Source organism: Hypomesus nipponensis, chromosome 18 (assembly GCF_054491055.1).
Source record: "Hypomesus nipponensis isolate SF chromosome 18, ASM5449105v1, whole genome shotgun sequence".
Taxonomy (NCBI): Eukaryota; Metazoa; Chordata; class Actinopteri; order Osmeriformes; family Osmeridae; genus Hypomesus; species Hypomesus nipponensis.
In genome coordinates this window covers 3,886,705-3,904,562 of record NC_140378.1, presented here as the reverse complement: position 1 = coordinate 3,904,562, position 17,858 = coordinate 3,886,705, and the positions used below count along the sequence as shown (strand labels likewise).

At 48.4% G+C, this 17,858-nt stretch overlaps 1 protein-coding gene across 1 annotated transcript; it reads right to left on the bottom strand.

Moving 5' to 3' along the window:
* Window positions 1-2,903: 2,903 nt before the first annotated feature.
* Window positions 2,904-17,150, bottom strand: emilin3b (elastin microfibril interfacer 3b). Its single transcript, XM_084679033.1, has 6 exons — window positions 16,423-17,150; window positions 7,102-7,224; window positions 6,247-6,560; window positions 5,700-6,040; window positions 4,896-5,246; window positions 2,904-4,646 (listed from the first exon to the last, which is right to left on the bottom strand). The coding sequence occupies exons 1-6, from the start codon at window positions 16,605-16,607 to the stop codon at window positions 3,513-3,515; spliced, it is 2,448 nt and encodes an 815-aa protein (XP_084535159.1). The 5' UTR covers window positions 16,608-17,150; the 3' UTR covers window positions 2,904-3,512.
* Between the last annotated feature and the right edge of the window lie 708 nt (window positions 17,151-17,858).

Genomic DNA, 17,858 nt, shown 5'->3' with positions numbered 1-17,858 from the left:
AGCTAAACTGAATCCCTCTTGGTAAACGAAATCTGCAGTATTTTCTAATGCAGTGCACACAACATTATGTTTCATCAATAATTTAAATAGACCACTTGTTTAACATGGCTCGCCTATTTTAAGACACATTGCTCAAACCTGATTTCTGTAGGGAAGTGCAAGAATAATTGTTTGCATTCCCAAAAGAGCTGTCAATGTTTAGCCTTGATCCTAGGTTTTTGAAAACATGATGTCCAACAACATGATGACTCTAAATACCGGTATGTAAGTTCCTAGTTACCATAAAGTTGAAAAGAGGTGTAAATTGACACATGGTCGCCATATTAACACATATTTACAACAGTGGAAGTGGCTATAAAAGCAGTTCAAAGGTTCAAGGATACAACGTACAATTGTAATAAACATGCACTTTATGCATATGAATTTATGAATCATGGTAACACAATGTGTTTATCTACATTTACATTTAGTCATTTCTGCAGTACTATCTTGGTTTTTATCTGGTATCTACGTCATGCCCAGTCTTCCCATCTTCCTGTTTCCCTTCTCGGGTCCTCTCTCATCCAGGAGATGGCTCAGGCCCTCTGTGCCTCGTTGCCTCCCCAAGGAGCGTGAGATTGAGCTGGGGACATGCAGTCCAGCTGCGCCCCGGCCCCTTGGGTCATGTTCACACCATGCTGTGTGTGCTCTATCATGCTGTGTGTGTATGTCCACTCTATGTGCATGTTTGTGTACTGTACCATGCTCTGTGTGTTTGTGTGTGTGTGTGTTTGCGTTGTGTGGGCTCCGCACGTCAAACTGCCAATGTTGGGACACTTACCTGAGCTCCTGTCAGGGTCACAAAGGAGACATCTGTCCCCGGCCTTTCTTCTCTATCTCTCCTCTCCTGACAGGGTTACACTAGTCCAGCTGTGTCACTGGCCAACCATCATTCCCCCCTGCCTCTTTGACCCCCACATCATCCATGGACCCTGCCTTATGTGATGATCCCAGCCCCTGACTCCCCTGACCCCGCCCCAAACCCTCTCCTCGAGTGTTTCCCCCCTCCACAAATGGGTCTCTCTTTCCACACACCTTAGCTTTCTCAACCCTCTCCTGCCCTCTCTGATAAGGTTTTATTGCACCGTCGGTCTTACATTTGATGTCTTTATTCATTTAGCAGATGCGTCCCTGGTCACCCAGTATCTCTCTCTCCCCCTCTCTAGCAACCACAGCATCTTTCTGCGGTGTTCTTCTCCTTCTCCGTACTCCATTTTTTTACCACACCTTTACCTTCACTATCACATGGATGTTCTGGACTGTGTCACTTACAACGGTCACACTACTTGTTTTTAACAGACTACTGCGGCTTACATTTTGAATTGATAGAATAGTTTATTAGATATTTTTGATAATAGTTTCCTTTAAAAAAGAGACACTTTAATTGGATTTCTTGCACATGAAAAAAACTAAAAGGATCCAAAAATTATTCCCTTTTTGGAGATCAGAACACTTCATGTGCAGTAGCTGTTTATTGACATTGCTAAGTGTGGCTCTAATTATTACTTTTTCAGTATGTAATCAACGTTAATCACTGACGTAAAACTGTAGACGCTAAGATTACCTGGTTGAGTCAATTTTGGGGAGTTATTTTTAAGGTCAAACATTAATTAACTGAATGGACAACATGGTTTGGAGAAGGATGTGTCCAATCACACAGGGCTGATCTACCTCATCAATTTGACAACCCTTACCGATTAAGCCCATGGGAAAATATTTTACTGGAAGCTGCTGCTGCAGTAATTTCAGAGGGTTTCCTCAAGAGGGAATGAATTGTGACTTTTTAGGATGCGTTCAGCATATATATTTGTTTTAAACGCTCTTTGTATTTCTTGGACCCACTCTTTCACTCCTCTCCTTCCAATATCGCTGGTTTTCTTTCAAACGTCTCAGCAGGTTTGGGTTATCGAGAGCTGTTGATGTTTCATGGTATGTGCTGAAGCTCTGCTGACAGCAGCTTCAGAGCACTGAGTCACATCCCCTCGGCTGTGAGATCCCGCCGTTCTGTTGGTGAGCGTCGTAACACCGATCGTCACAGCCCCGACCCTTGACCTCCTACACATGCACAGGAAGCTGCAGCACCGTCTGACCGCTGCCCGTTCGACCGCTGCCCACATGGCTTTCGGCTCAACCCGTGCGTTGTTAGCAGTGACTTCATCTTGACCTTTCCACGCAAATGAAACCCAGCTTGATTTCAGTTGTAGAAGATCCCAAATCTTTTATCCACAGCGATTATTTCGCCAAAACACTCTCATCACATGGTACTCTTAAGATTTCGGAAACCAACAGTCAGTGTACCCCTATGGTCGATGCTGACTTTCCCGATTAGTCTAGATAACAATAAGAATGTTCACGAAGAGACTCCACTCACAGGATTGGATGTCAGATGTTCAGTGCTGCTATGTGAAATGTACTGTAGCCCCAGTGTGAAGGACTGTTGGGAATTCAACAGTTTCCTTTTTAGATCATAAAGATGTGCTTCTAATCCCTTCCTCTTTCAGGGAGGAAATGTGTGTCTATGACTACATGTAGGCCTTGATTGAAATCATTATAAAATGTAAGATAAAGATATCTTCAGAGTACTTGCTGCTTAGCCTGAGTTTTACATTGCTGTTAATATCATAGTATTAGACAGCTAGCTGTTGTTGGGTAGGCTGTCACTGTCGTGTGAACTGAGACATGGGGTGTGTCCAAAGGCAAACTTTGAAAGCTGATGTCTTTCAGTGGTGTGTGTGTGTGTGTTTCCTGCCCTCTGCAGGTGATGCTTAGAACTTTCTGGATTCTCAGGTCAATATTATGGTAGCAATGCGTTCTGAAACTTGTTTGGTGTCCAGTGAAATGAAATCAAGCAATACACTCCAAAGAGAAGTACATATTTTTTAAGAAGTAAAACAAGTATGCAAAAAAAGCATAGCACCATTTATGTTGACATACAGTATTTTTGTTAACAATCAGACAAGTTTGAGGCCACACAGATGAAGTAGAGTGTGCTTGCCAGTAGATACCCATAGCAGCTTATTCGTCTGATATCATTTGCGTTTCATAATTGTTTCTGATACAAACATCTTTAATACAACATTATTGCAATTACAAGTCACTTTTTTCTTCATATAAGTTAAAAAGTCAGTTGGAATCAATATAAAATGTGAACATGGAACAACCACATACAATTCAGACAAAAATGCCCCTTTTGAATACAATTTGGAGAAAAGGTAAATATTGCCCAACTATACAACCAAAAGTATGCCTCACAAGTTTAAAGTGTTCATCCTCTTGTCTCCCCTCTGTCCTCACACTGGTCTGCAAAATTGAGGACAGCTAAACACATCAAGAAGCGGGCCTCTAACTGTACCTTACATTCACTTGTCCTAATCCTTTGCACGTGTGTAGATGGAGAAGGAAAGGAGACAAGCAGAAGAAACCACCTCAGACTAATGAGATGCACACAAGTCTCTCTCACTGTAGCTCAGGTGCTACTGGTCTCCTCTCTGATTGGCTGAACCCTTGCTTATGCAGTCTTTGACCTCCCCCTTCAATTCAGACAGCTGTTCTGAGTGGCTGGCCAGTGTCCCATTCACCTGCGACAGGTAGGAGTCTGAGTGCCTCTCCAGCTCGGCCCTGATCCTCTCCAGGTGGTCAGCCAGCTCCCCGAGGCTGCCACACTGACCCTCCACCTGGGTCACCCTGCTATCCACCTCCTTCACCTCCTTCTGGACCCCCAGAGCCGTGCTGCGGCAGCCCTGCAGCTCCCCGGACAGCCTCCGCCTCAGAAGCATCAGCTCGCCTTTCAGCTGGGCCAGCCGCCTCTCCCCGGCCCCGAGCAAGGAGGCCTGGTGGCCCACCAGCTGGGTGATGCCCTGCATTTGCGTGGCCAGCTGGGTCTCTCTGTGCTGCCAGCTGGCGTTGGCGTGGCCCACGTCCTTGGCGAACAGGCTGACGGAGTCTCTCAGGCCCTTGAGGGTGCGGTTGACAGAGTTGATGTTGACCTTGAGCAGCGTGATTTCTCCGTGCACAGTGGCTTCCTCGTCGTCCTGGGCGACGCGGGCCAGCAGTGTCTGCAGGGTGGCGTTCAGACGCTCCAGACGCTCGCCGTGCGAGTCCAGGCGGCCCGACACCTTCTCCTCCGCCTCCTCGCAGTCCTCCCCCGCGCCCACGCCGCCCAGGCCCCCTGCTGGGAGGTGGGAGGGGTTGCAGGAGGAGGTGCACAGCAGCTCCAGGTCGGTCAGCTGTTTCTGGATCCCATCCAGGTCTCCCTCCACCCTCCTCCTCACCGAGTCGATCTCCGTCTCCAGTGCCGGCACCACCTGGCCCTCCAGCAGAGCGGGCGCCGTGGCGTTGCTCAGCTCCTCCACCGCCACGAACACGCGCTCCTCCAGGGTCTTCAGCTTGTCCTCCAGGAGGGCCCTGAAGCCATCCAGGGAGCCCGGGAACGGCTCTCCGGCCTCGCTGGCGTTGAAGCGGCCCTCCACGTCCACTAGGCGAGCCTCCACCAGAGTCTCAAAGTGAATGTTCTGCTCGGTGACAGCGCTCTGTAGCTGCCTCTGAGACTCGGTCAAGCCCTTCACAGACTCTTCCAGGTGCAGAACACGCTGGGATAGGCTGTTCACCTGGACACACCATCCCAATGTCGGTCAGTCATGTTAAGCACACCTGTTTTGTTGTGTCTACACAGTAAGTTATTTGAGGATCAAATCAGTTGGTAATTACTGAACATTTTACGGTTATTATTGATCACTTAAACAAAGGTGGTATTACATTGTGGATAACAAAATGCATATTAACTGATAGTCCCTGTAATTAATATAATATACCGTCGCCCAGCGCTCACTAGCAAACAAGACCGTGCCCTCCCCTACCTGTCCGCAGCAGCTCTCCGTCAGGGTGAGGCCCTGGATCTGAGCCTGCAGGGTCCCCAGCTCCTCCCTGATCCCCGTCTCCCTCCCGTCCAGAGACTGCTGCATCTGCTCCTGCCCGCTCATGTGCTCCCGGTGGCACTGTCTCTGCACCTCTCCGATCCGCTCCTCGCACTGGCCCTCCAGGGTGGACAGCCGGCGCTCGAAGCCGTCCAGGATGTCAGCCCGGACGGCGGCCAGCCTGGCGTCCAGCAGCTCCTCTATGAGGGACGGGGAGCCGGCCCCCGGGATGGGCCTGCCGCTGGCCGTCTCCAGGAGCCTCTTGAGCTGGCCCTCGTGGCCCAGCACCATGCCCTGGAAGACGGGTGGAGGAGGAAGAGAGGCAGGGGGAAGGGTGGAGGGAAATCGCCGGAAAGAGCGAGCAAGTGAGTGAGTGAGTGAGTGAGTGGGTGAGAGAGAGAGAGAGAGAGAGAGAGAGAGAGAGAGAGAGAGAGAGAGAGAGAGAGAGAGCGAGAGAGAGAGAGAGAGAGAGAGAGAGAGAGAGAGAGAGGGAGAGGTTTAAATGATCAGTGACCATGCCAAAATGTTATCTTACTGCTTTTGGCCAAAGCCTAGCACGGCGTGCCTTGCTAGCTGGAGTAAATGATCCCTGCATAAATTGACTAATTGACTGTATAAACTCACACGCTCAGTTATTCACACAAATAACCGACGTTCTTTTTTATTCTCTCCCCCCTCCGTTTGGTTGCGATGTCAACTCTTTGTACGGACAAACACTCCCCTGCTCCTCCCTGCGATTCCACACACCTGGATCTCCTCCAGCATGTGGCTCTTCACCCGGAGCTCATCCTTCACCTCCGTCACCCTCCCAGCCAGATCCCCGAAACCAGGGAAGCCTTCTCCCCCTTCCAGGCCGTCGGGCGTCCCGTCTGGGATCACCCCGAAGCCCACCGAGGAGTCCGAGAGCCTGGGCCTGATGGAGAGGATCGACCCCAGCATCTTGTTGGTGTCCTCGCGGAGGGAGACCCGCAGGCGGTCCTCCAGGCCGGCCACCACCCCGTTCAGGGTGTCCAGACCCTGGGTCAGGTGACGCAGGTCCTCCTCCATGCGGTCCAGGCGCTCCCCGGACACTCCACCGTACTTGTGGCCTGTGGAAGGGGAGGGACACAGACGGAGGGATTCAGTGTTAAGAATTCTTGCGAGGTGGAGGAGAGTAGGGAAGAGAGAAAGTCTTTATTTTTGCAAGTGGTTTGATTTGATTCGATTTTTTTTGTAATGGGAATATGGTCTGTGAAACTGTTCTTGTTCACAGTCATCCTGTTACACGGCAGAGAGGAACATCCAGGGGACTTGCCGTTCCCTGTGGGCAGCTGTCCAGAGGGGATGGGCCTGTGGTCTGGTTGTCCTGGGAAGGCCTTTCCTGGCTCCAGGTGACCCCCGGGCGTCTGGGGCCTGGTGTCGAGGGGAGGCCGAGGGTGTCCGTGGGGGAAGCCTTTCAAGCCGGGCCGGTGAGGGGCCCCGCCCTTGAAGGGGGGCATCATCATGTCTGGTAAGGAGGTGGGCCCATCGTAGCAATTATCTCCAGAGTAGCCAGGGCAACATCTCCACTCCAGCTCAGAGATGGTCTTGTGGCCCACCTTGTACTTGGGCTTGTAAAACGTGCGATACCTAAACAAAAGACAGATGTGACACAGGTTTAGTCAATCCTTTAGATATAGTGTGTCATCATGCTGCTGTCAGTTACGCCACATCATTCAATCAAGCGAGAAGGATTTGAGCAAGATAGTAAGGTACCTGAAGGCATGAAGGGTGGTGGACACTGGACAGGGTTATGGTTATGTTGTTTAAAAACAGATTCTCTGCGAGTTTTCTACTGTGTCTCCTACTAACCACTCAACATCCAACTTCAGTCCAATTGTCTAGATTGTCTGCTAAAATGAAGTCTCATTGTAAAATCATAAAAGTCACAAAAGTGCACTTAATTTAGTTAAGAAATATTCAGTAAAATTACTTGCAGCTTTTATTGTTCAAGGATTGCAGGCCTGTTTTACACATTGTACGACGCTATTGTGTTTATTGCATTAACATTTTCCAGTTGTTCCACATTGGATCATCACATAAACACTAGAGGGCAGCAGCAACAACATATCTTAATCCACATTTTTGTGAATGAACGTCACAACCTTGCCACTGGTGCGTGTTGACTTACATAACGACAGGACACTTCTGTCCCCAGATGCACTTGGTGGTGTACTCCGCCTTCACATATGTGGCCACGCCATCCTGCATGGTGCATGTGATGTTCTTCTGGACCACGTACGCACAATGGTTTCTGTTGATTCAGAAAGAGGAGAGGGAGGAAGAGAGAGAGAGAGAGGGAGGGAGGGAGGGAGGGAGGGAGGGAGGGAGGGAGGGAGGGAGGGAGGGAGGGAGGGAGGGAGGGAGGGAGGGAGGGAGGGAGGGAGGGAGGGAGGGAGAGAGAGAGAGAGAGAGAGAGAGAGAGAGAGAGAGAGAGAGAGAGAGAGAGAGAGAGAGAGAGAGAGAGAGAGAGAGAGAGAGAGAGAGAATACTAAAAGGAGTCAATATCAAGAAACGGGATACCTGTGTCTGTTCGACGTCAATTTGGTTTGTTGTACAACGTATAAACATTAGAAAGTGATTATCACTCACACGCCTGTTGGTCAAGTTCTGTTACAGTACACGCTACCTACAATAAAGGCTTTACTTCATCTCACAATCGTTTCTAACAGTCCTGTATTGAGTTTAAAATGGAGAAGGGGCTGTCCAGTGTTGATGTCTCTCCACTCTCTTACCCAACACACAGCTGCACTGTGTTGTGGCCAAGTCTTTAACGACACAATCACAAGCATCACAAGGCATTGAGGGAATTAAGAGTCATCTGAAAAACAGCCAACGACCATTTCGAAGAAGCAGAGAAGTGTGAGTGTTCAAGCACAGAAGAAAGGCATAAAAGCTTCACAGTAACCACTATAGACTGCCATTGCATTACGCACACGCTCGCTCTCTCTCTCTCTCTCTCTCTTTATCGCCAGTGCAACTATAGCAACTGCTAAATGTTTCTTGGACCCTGCACACGGGAAATGATCTGCGGTCATTTGACCAAAAAGTGAAGCTTTTTTTAAGGTCAAAGGGGAACGTTCAGCAACGCTATTCCCCTCCACAGCTGTTTCAGGGCAAACAGAAGTGTTTGGAGGAGAACAGAGGGGGTGTTCTGAGGCAGATAGAGTGTGTGTAAGCCAAGTGAGCAGGTTCAGAGGGCTGTGGGGAAGAGGACAGGCTGTCAGACATTGTGAGAAACCACTGCGCTATTGCTTTCGGCAACTGCTGAATGGATGTGTGTGCGTGTGTGTGTCGTGTGCGTAAGCACCTACGTACATGTGTGTGCGTGTGTGTGTGTGTAGACCACCACTCTCCTGGCGTTGACACAGAAGTGGATGGAGCAATGAATGACTGGGCTCCTTCCATCCAAACTTGACAACTTGTTGCCAGGCTGTGTGCCTTAAAGGAAGTGGTTGACCAATACATAACCTGAGCTGTTGAAGTATTACTGGATGGTCCAGTTAAAAGTACCTTGCGAAGTACCTTGTTTTTTTATCTTGCAGCTGGTTCCTTTCATTGACTTTGAATTACACAATTGAGTATTGTTGTCCTTAAACGCATTTTCTTTACAGCATAGAAGTTTGATGATGGTTTACTTCACAACTTTGTTTAACAAGAGAGAATTTGGTCCAATGAATCTGCCGGGTGAATTTGCTGATGCTTCCAAAGGCAGTCAAAGTCAAAGACGCACACACGTTTATTCATGTCAATAAACACATAGGGTCTGGTTTTAAAATCATACTGTAAAAGTGGATTTTTCTCTTCGCAGTTTCCTCTCCATAAATATTGCTGTTTAAAGGGTTCTACCTGCCTGCTGTCTGGGGACCTGTTGAGTGACGACAGACCTGCTTTACAGATACAGTCGGACAGCTGTGTGTGTGGTGTGTTTGTGTGTGTGGTGTCTGTGGGTTTGTGTGTGTGTGTGTGTGTGTGTGTGTATCAGAGGCTCCTCTCGGATTACCCACAGGTTGAGACGGAGGAGTGAAAACAGGCTGCGCTCCCAGATTTGTTTGTCAGGTGCACATCTGCAGAGAGCCAGCGACCTTCGGTCTCACACACAAAAAGGCCAAAACTGGGAATCCAGATGTACAGTAAAAAAAAAAATCCAAAACACTCCCTTTCCTCTCCTCTTTCTTCTCCCTCGCTCCAGGCCTCCCATGGTCGTCTCACAAGTCTGGCAATGCCATTTGGGTCTTTGAGAGATGTTCCATCCTAGCAGGTGTCGGTCAGAGTAAGGAGAACAGGGTCCATGACGCTGAAAACAGACAGCTTAGATGAGGCCCGTCTCTCTACAGTGTTGGGTGAGGATGAGGCCCGTCTCTCTACAGTGTTGGGTGAGGATGAGGCTCGTGTCTCTACAGTGTTGGGTGAGGATGAGGCCCGTGTCACTACAGTGTTGGGTGAAGATGAGGTCCATCTCTACAGTGTTGGGTGAGGATGAGGCCCGTGTCTCTACAGTGTTGGGTGAGGATGAGGCCCGTGTCACTACAGTGTTGGGTGAAGATGAGGCCCGTCTCTCTACAGTGTTGGGTGAGGATGAGGCCCGTGTCTCTACAGTGTCGGGTGAGGATGAGGCCCGTGTCTCTACAGTGTTGGGTGAGGATGAGGCCCGTGTCACTACAGTGTTGGGTGAAGATGAGGCCCATCTCTACAGTGTTGGGTGAGGATGAGGCCCGTGTCTCTACAGTGTTGGGTGAAGATGAGGCCCATCTCTACAGTGTTGGGTGAAGATGAGGCCAGTGTCTCTACAGTGTTGGGTGAAGATGAGGCCCGTCTCTCTACAGTGTTGGGTGAGGATGAGGCCCGTGTCTCTACGGTGTTGGGTGAGGATGAGGCCAGTGTCTCTACAGTGTTGGGTGAAGATGAGGCCCGTCTCTCTACAGTGTTGGGTGAGGATGAGGCCCGTGTCTCTACGGTGTTGGGTGAAGATGAGGCCCGTCTCTCTACAGTGTTGGGTGAGGATGAGGCCCGTGTCTCTACGGTGTTGGGTGAGGATGAGGCCTGTGTCACTACAGTGTTGGGTGAGGATGAGGCCAGTCTCTCTAAGTCAGAACAAACGTAGGGTCAACTGCATTGCTGTGAGGAGCTCTGTGGGGTCAATGAGAAACAAACACGGGGATCTCTGAGGAAGATCTGAAGACAGATAGGCAAAGAGCATCCGTGTGGGGGACATGAACAGCGCTCCTCCCCCCTGCACACACATACATACACATACACAGACACACACACACACATACAGACAGACACACACACGGTCTATAGAATGAGAGGAGTAAAGCTTTTGACCTTGCGCTCGAATGCCCACCGAGACCATACCGTTTGAGGTGCAAAGATTATGACAGCTTTATAACTGATAATATGAAAGACAGCTGTGTGTGTGTGTGTGTGTGTGCATGTGTCTCTATTACAGCATGAGTTTATAAGCATGTGTGCGGCTGTTTATCCATGTGCGCCTCCCAGGGTAAGAGCTGTGAACGTGTGTGTGTGTATGTATGTATGTGTGTGTGTGTGAGTGTGTACGTGTGTGTGAGTGTGTGTTAGCCAGGCCTCAGCTGTTGTCTCTGAGGTGAAAACTTAGACTTGGCGTGTTTTTTCTGAGTGATGTCCAAGCCTTGAAGTATGCCTGCTAATAGGCACTTGGGAATAGGGATGAGCTGGAGTAATCGGGAATGATCTGAGATGAGACGAGAGAGGGACTGAGGGAGGGTGGGAGATGAGAGGAGAAGCTTAATTCTGAGCCATTCTCACACCACATTTCTCAACTGTTGCATCGAAAGACAGAAACAAAACAGATGTGTCCTACATTGTATTTTCTCACAATCCGTTTGACGCTATTGAATGTCATCATTTAACCCACAACCCAAACCTCCTCAAGCAGCCCACCAATTCAACATTCCACCGAAATCCCAACACCCTTCGTTCCCACAATGCAAACACTTATCACTCAGCTCCACTCACCACCATTCATCACAGCAGCTCCTAGCTCTAACCACCCAGAGCAGATTCGGACCCCAACCATAGCCCTAACCACGCAAAACACATTTGAACCCTAAACCTAACCTCCAATCAACCATACTGTCTCAGCCGCTAACCCTAACTTCACATTCCTCCCTCTGCTTTCCCATCCACCGTTCACCCATGACAGCTCCTGACCCCTTTCACCTCATTCCCCCCAAAAGATTGGATTTTTTTTTCTCAAGCATGTCATTTTTCTGCTGTGGGTCTGGTCTTACTGTAAATATTTCCAGTATTGTGTTACAGTTCCTGAATCCCCTTTGGGGTGGGTGGTGGGGGTTGGGCTGGTGGGGTGGGGTTGCATACGGAGCGTGGTTGGCAAATATTATTGCTGCTGGACCTCCACCCTCCGCAAGCGCTCACCTCTCTCACTGTTCTCCCTCGACATGCCCCCGATTCGATGTTTCCATACCTCTCTCCTGTTCCTCCAACCCCTTTCTCTCGTTTCATTTTCATTGCTCCTCCTTTTCCTAATCCTTCAACTTCCTCCTCTGCCCTGCTGTTGGGACCCCGACGCTCACCTTCCTCACCTCTTCTTCACCACGTGTTCAGGTCTCTCAACATCCCTTCTCCTCTCCACCCCCCCTCCATCTCCCTGTCCATGGTTTCCGTTCTTGTCACGACTCCGCGGAGCTCCGGTACAGGGTGGACTGTTTAACAGCAACCTGCGTCCCTCACCTGCCGGGCTGTTGATTAACTGCCCGACACTGCATCCATTGACAAAGAAGAGATTTATTGTAGTAGTGGGGCACATACACAGTTTACGGCCATTAAAACAGCCTAGCAAATAATCCCCTCTGTGGTTTTTTCCTTCCCTCCCGCCTTTTCCCCCCCAACTTCTTTCTTTCGAGGGCTTTTTAAGAAAACGATTTCCATCCGTCTGGCAGTCTTAGAGCTCCCCTGATGATACGGGTGATGTACGTTGGACTTGTGGCGGCTGATTAGGTTTTAAAGCAGACATTCTTTTCGATTTTTCTTTTCTTTGGGTTGGGGGGGGTTGGGGGGGGTTGGTGGGAGGGGTGGAGCGGGGGAGCAGAGGGATCTCTCAGTCTTATTCAGGCAGGGTCAGCTCACGGACAACTCCCATTCTGTTTCTGGTTTAGGTATTCACCCGTTCACCCGACGACTCTCTACCTCTTTCTGAAGCAGGATGTGTTGCATTGAATTGACCTAGAAGAGGATAAGTGGATGGATTGAATCATACCCATTTATTTGATCATTATGAAGAAACATATAATACTGTTGTTGCACACAGTATCAATATCCACAGCCATTCTTCTTCTTCGAACACTAGCTTGTAGGCTAGGCTGCATGTGTATAATGGTTGGTGGTTCAATAGCATTGTACAGTACATGCACATATTATACAGTACATGGCATACCAAAGCACTTTTATTTCCCCAATAGGAATGGTTGGGCACAATAGACTTTTTAGATTATCTGTCACACCTCAATGTGCATTCGACTTGACTTCAAGGCACCAGAACCCATGTAAGTACCCACAATGCAGTATGTTGTAAACTATATGTCAGCATACTGTAGATTTCCGGGAACTGCTTATAAAAAACACTGACATTGTCGTCGTTTCTGGTTTTGGAGAACACTGAGGCAGGAAAATCAATCGATTGACATTGTGGATCCCGAAGTAGGTGCTGTACTGCACCGAACTGTCAATAGATCTTTTCATACTTGCACTGTTTCCCTGGGAAACACGAGGCTATGGGTTGAGTCATGCAGTGTGAGAAGTGCGGTAGCGTGGTAAGAAAGCTGCGCGGACGTTTTGTTGTGAGGCTGACCTCTGACGCCCAGCTGGACGCTGAATCCATTTCTGTCCTTCCTAGAGAAACAATACAAACCTACACCATGCGACAGACAACCTCTGACCTCTATCAACTCACTGACCTCTGAGCTCCGACCCCTGTCTAATCCATCAGTGGAACTCTTTCAGATATCCATTGGCTGGTCAGTGAAGTCATGAGGCCCTTTCTGAAGCCTCTAATTTATTCATACAAAGATATACAGTATGAATTGTACTGGATTAGAGTTTTGTATGACTGTGTACACAGGTGGCTGCAAGTATGCGTGCCTGCATGCAAATGAGATTAGTTCAGCAGGGAACAAATCCTGTTAGCATATTTGTATCACTTCAGAATATTATGTTTTTAGGAAAAGCCAGACCCCCAGACAATTTGGGATAATGTAGTGCATCAAGAACACATGCAACAATGTCACACTAAGGCTCTCATTACCATTATTCATTAAATGAATGCTTCTTTTGAAATCAATATGCCACACTGCCACAGGGCATCAGTTCTGGCTCAAGATGCACCCAAAGCAACGGAATGAACAAGATTTAAAGTAGTTTAAGTGTGGTTAATGACCAAATAATTATATTTATGGATATCTGTGGGATGTACTTAAAATAATTGTGTGTAATTTGACTACATTATCTCATTATCTCTACATTATCTCTGCCAGCCGCTCATGGACTGAAAAGCTCCATGAGCAACGTTATCACAACCAATCATAGCGTATCATCACCAAGTCGCAGTACTGCCTTCCTGCTTCATTGCATGATGAATGCACGATGCTTCTTGCAGTACGTTTAGTGAAGGTCAGACAGTGATCTGACAGGAGGAAACACGCTGTTCAAAGTACAGGAGCTGGTGCCTTTTGTGCAGCCGTCACGGTAGCGTGACGTCGCAAAGTTTCAGCTCTAGCATGTCTATTCTCCAGATGCATGGCTCATGGTTGTTCACATTGTCATCTTTACTAAACGAGGAGGGGACCAGGGGAGGATCCGAGAACACAGGAAATGAAGTTGAGGAAGGAATCTTTACCACAAGAAAAGACGATTTTCACAAAATGCTCGACGAAAGACGACAGAAGTCGGATCCGCTGCCATCTCCATTGTTCCGAAAGATGACAGACGTGAACCAATGATCGGCAAGAAAAAACAGTCCACTAAATTACACAAGTCAAGCATTTCAGAAATGTGATGCGGTTTCTTTCATTAAAGGAGACCTACAGGGGAGAGACTCGGGTGGAGTCTCCCTTCGTGCTCATTTTGCAGCCACTAAAGTGATAGACACACAGTACAGTAGAGCTCTACTCATTATGGTCATTGTCTGAAATGTCACTACTGATAAAGAATGGCCCACATCTCCTCTCACTCAGTTTCCACCAAATGAAGGAAGGATTGCCAGCTCGCATTCTCCAATCCAGCAAAAAAAAGAAGTACGGAATGTCAAACATTTGATGGCTCACGGTCATGTTCTGGGTTGACCAGGCTGCATGGACGGCCTAAACACGATTGTAGGCACACAAGCAAGGGCACACACAGACGTGAATTTGTGTGTGACAATAACACACACGCACATACACGTCATATTAAAACGTGTGTGCTATTTTTCTCCATATGATCTTTTCCCAAACAGCAACTAAACCTATGCATCAGGTGCTGAGGTCTGGCAGATCCACAGGGCTCAGTGTGTGTGTGTGTGTGTGTGCGCACGTGTGTGTGTGTATGCGCACGTGTGTGTGTGTGCGCACGTGTGTGTGTGTGTGCACACGTGTGTGAGTGTGTTCATGTTGCACACTAATGCCCATGTTTGTCTGGGGATATATTTAAACCTATTGGCGCCAGTGTCATAAACCTAACAATGTAACACTACTAACATCCATGAGGCATGGCCTGGGCCCCCTTTAATCCTCTCTCATGACATGTGGTTTCAAGAAAAAAGACACATTCAGAGGGCGGAGCGATGTAGGATGCAGGTAAGACAGCAGAATCTGAAGAGAAGGAGGGAAGGAGGCAGGCTGTGGTGGTACAAGAGGAACAAGGATTTCTAGCGGGCAGAAGGCTGTCTGTCAGGGGCAAAGATACCGAAGAGGGTTAGAGGAGCGGAGGAAGGAAAGCGGCGTGAGAGTGGGGTTGAAGGGTGGAAGTGAGTTGAGGGCGGGAGTGTCGGCGAGGGTGAGGCGGGCACGAGGGGAATGGAGGAACAGAGGTGAGAGGGGAAGTGAAGGGGAGCGCTTGTGAGAGTGTGCTGGATCATGAGAGAGGGGGGCCACGGGGGTGTGAAGAAGGGCTGGGGCGAGGGCGGGTGAAGGTGAGGGTAAAAATAAGTAGGTCCGGGTCATTCAGTTTGCTAAGCCAGTTTGAGAAAAGCAGCAGGTAGCTTGGGAGCTGTCCAAAGACATCCTACTCTGAGAGGAAGCCAAGCGAAAGAGAGGAGAGGGGAGGAAAACCAAAAAAAAAAAAAAAAAACATAAACAAAGTATGCAGAGGTCAAATAGATCTCTTAAACTGTGATTCACCCCACATATATCTGACGGGGTGTATCTCACACAAGACACTCCTTGTGTATATTTGTAATTTGTCAATTACTGTGGAACTGGTGGGGATGTGGTTTGGAAGTGTTCTGCCCACAAATCCAGTAGTGTCGATGGTCGTTACTGTTTCAACGCACACAAAACTATTACTACCACTACTGATACTGCCACTAGTATGACAACTATTACTATTACCACTACTTCTTCTACTAAAACTACTATTACAACTAAAAAAACGAATAACAACATTAAAATAACGTGAAAATACAATTGATACTAGTAATACTTCTTGTACTAGCCGTACGAAGAAAAACAACAACAATCGAATGTGGATACCCCAAGAAGAAATGTAAGTCATTTGCTTTGAAGTTAAGATAAGGGGTGGAAGATTATTGACGTTAAGTACAGTAGTTTCGACAGTGGAATCATTTTGGTGATTCAGTTCCCAGACCAGGATCAAAGCATACCACCCCAGATCCTATCATGGTACTACTGATGGTCAAATGAAACGGTCTAGTATTTGATATCCATGCGCTTGTCAAGCTCTGGGTGCAGTTAGATTGAGGAAACTTGTCTTTGCTTTGCAGGGCAGCACCTCCTTCTTCAGCTTCAGGGTGTACAGCTGTATGTCTGCATCTAAATGAACCCCCATCCTTTGTGCAAACACACACACATACACACACACACTACGCCTATCCCCAATCAATATCTCTGTCATCAGCTCTGCCCTCCTTTCGACTGTACCGTAACCCTCATAATGGAGCCTTTGTTCTGCTAATGTGCCATGTCATTGGTTCCCAATATTGTTTTTCCCCAGTCACAGATGAATTGTGTGTGAAAGAGAAACAGAAACATAGATCAGACAGGGATCCTGAGCCAATCGACTAACTGAAAACATTTTCCTATAAGTCCTATAAGACGTATTTCACTTGGGAAAGACAGTCGAAGGTGAGTCTCCCATTGCATCGCATGCAACATATTCTTATCAGTTGGTAAAGTGTTCTATAAATCCAGAACACGGCTGGATTAACCAGGAGGTATTTATGTTGAAGTGTACTTACTTGTGACGGGTCATAGGCTTCCCTGGTGTGTAATGGGGGTTGACTCCAGCTTTGTACAGGTTGTATCTGTTGCCGTAGAAAGGTGCTGTGTGGCCTCCATAGAAGGTTCCCTTGGTATCCACCACAGACAACAGGACTCCAAGGACGAAGGACTGAAGAGCCACTGGGCAAGAAGCGGACCTCATCTTGCTCTCTAAGGACGCGGCCAAAGGAAAGCTCTGGAAACGTTTTTTTTTTTTATGTTGTATTATTTTGGTGTCACAGATGCTCTGTGCTTTAGGACCCTCTCCTTCTGGATGGAGTTGCAGTTCTTGTCCTCAGTCAGCCCTAAAGGAGACAGGCAGGCCAGCCTTCTGGAGCATCCCAAACATCCTGCCCTAGTCCTCACCTACTCTGGAGGGTCGGCGAGTGACAGGCGCACAGGAAGGCGCCTGGGGGAGGGAGACAGGAGAGGGAGAAGGATCGGAAGCAGAGAAAGCAACACCAAGGTGTGTTGGGGGAGGATTCCGGAAAGAAAGTCCAAAAGAAAGATCGAAGGCAAAAAGGAAAATTGAAAACAGAGGGAGTGAGAAACGTAGAGTGCGAGAGAGAGAGAGAGAGAGTGTCGGAGTCTCTAGGAAAGCCACAGGTCCATCCGCACATGCTCATGTGAATGGATGTCTGTGAGTCTGAGTGTGTGTGTGGGTGTGTGAGTGGAAGGGATCTGCTGAGTAAGCCTGGTGCTCCCAGTCGTCTGTGCCGTGTGTGAGCAGGAGCTGTGTGTTCCCCTCCTGCCTCTAAGGGGGCAGGCAGACATTTGCATATCCCTCCCCAACTCCAGCTCTGGCCACTGCCCTGAAACGCTACCCATACTGGGTAGAACAGCCCCTTGTTTCTCTCTCACTCTCACACACACGTGCGCCCATGCACACACAAACACACATGCGCAGGCAGGCAGGCAACACACACACACAAACAAATACGCACATGCAGCTGGAGCAAAAGGCTTAGTGCCCATCATTTAAACAGTGTGTGCAAACAAGGGATAATACTGGCACAAGCCCTGTCATAATAGATTTTTACAAACCATGCCAGTTCAGTGTTTTGAACGTTGATCTGAATTTGCGTCTGCAAAGTAGTCCTTGCTCCACACTGATTCCTAAGAAGGAAAGCAACAGAAAGCAAAAGAAGGAGCCAACACCCACCCCAGCCCCCCCCCCTTGACCCCTTTATATGAGCAGCAGACCTGGCCCATCCCCTTCTCCCCCCCCCCTTCCATAGCATGTCTCTCTCTGTCCCTCATCACCCTCTCTGTCTCCCTCTGCTGTGTCTCTCTTCCTCCATTCCCCTTCATCTTCATTCCCTTCCATCTGTCTGTCTATCAACCTTTCTGCCTGCTTGTACTGTATGTCTAACCTGTATGTCTGACCTGTCTGTCTGACCTGTCTGTCTAACCT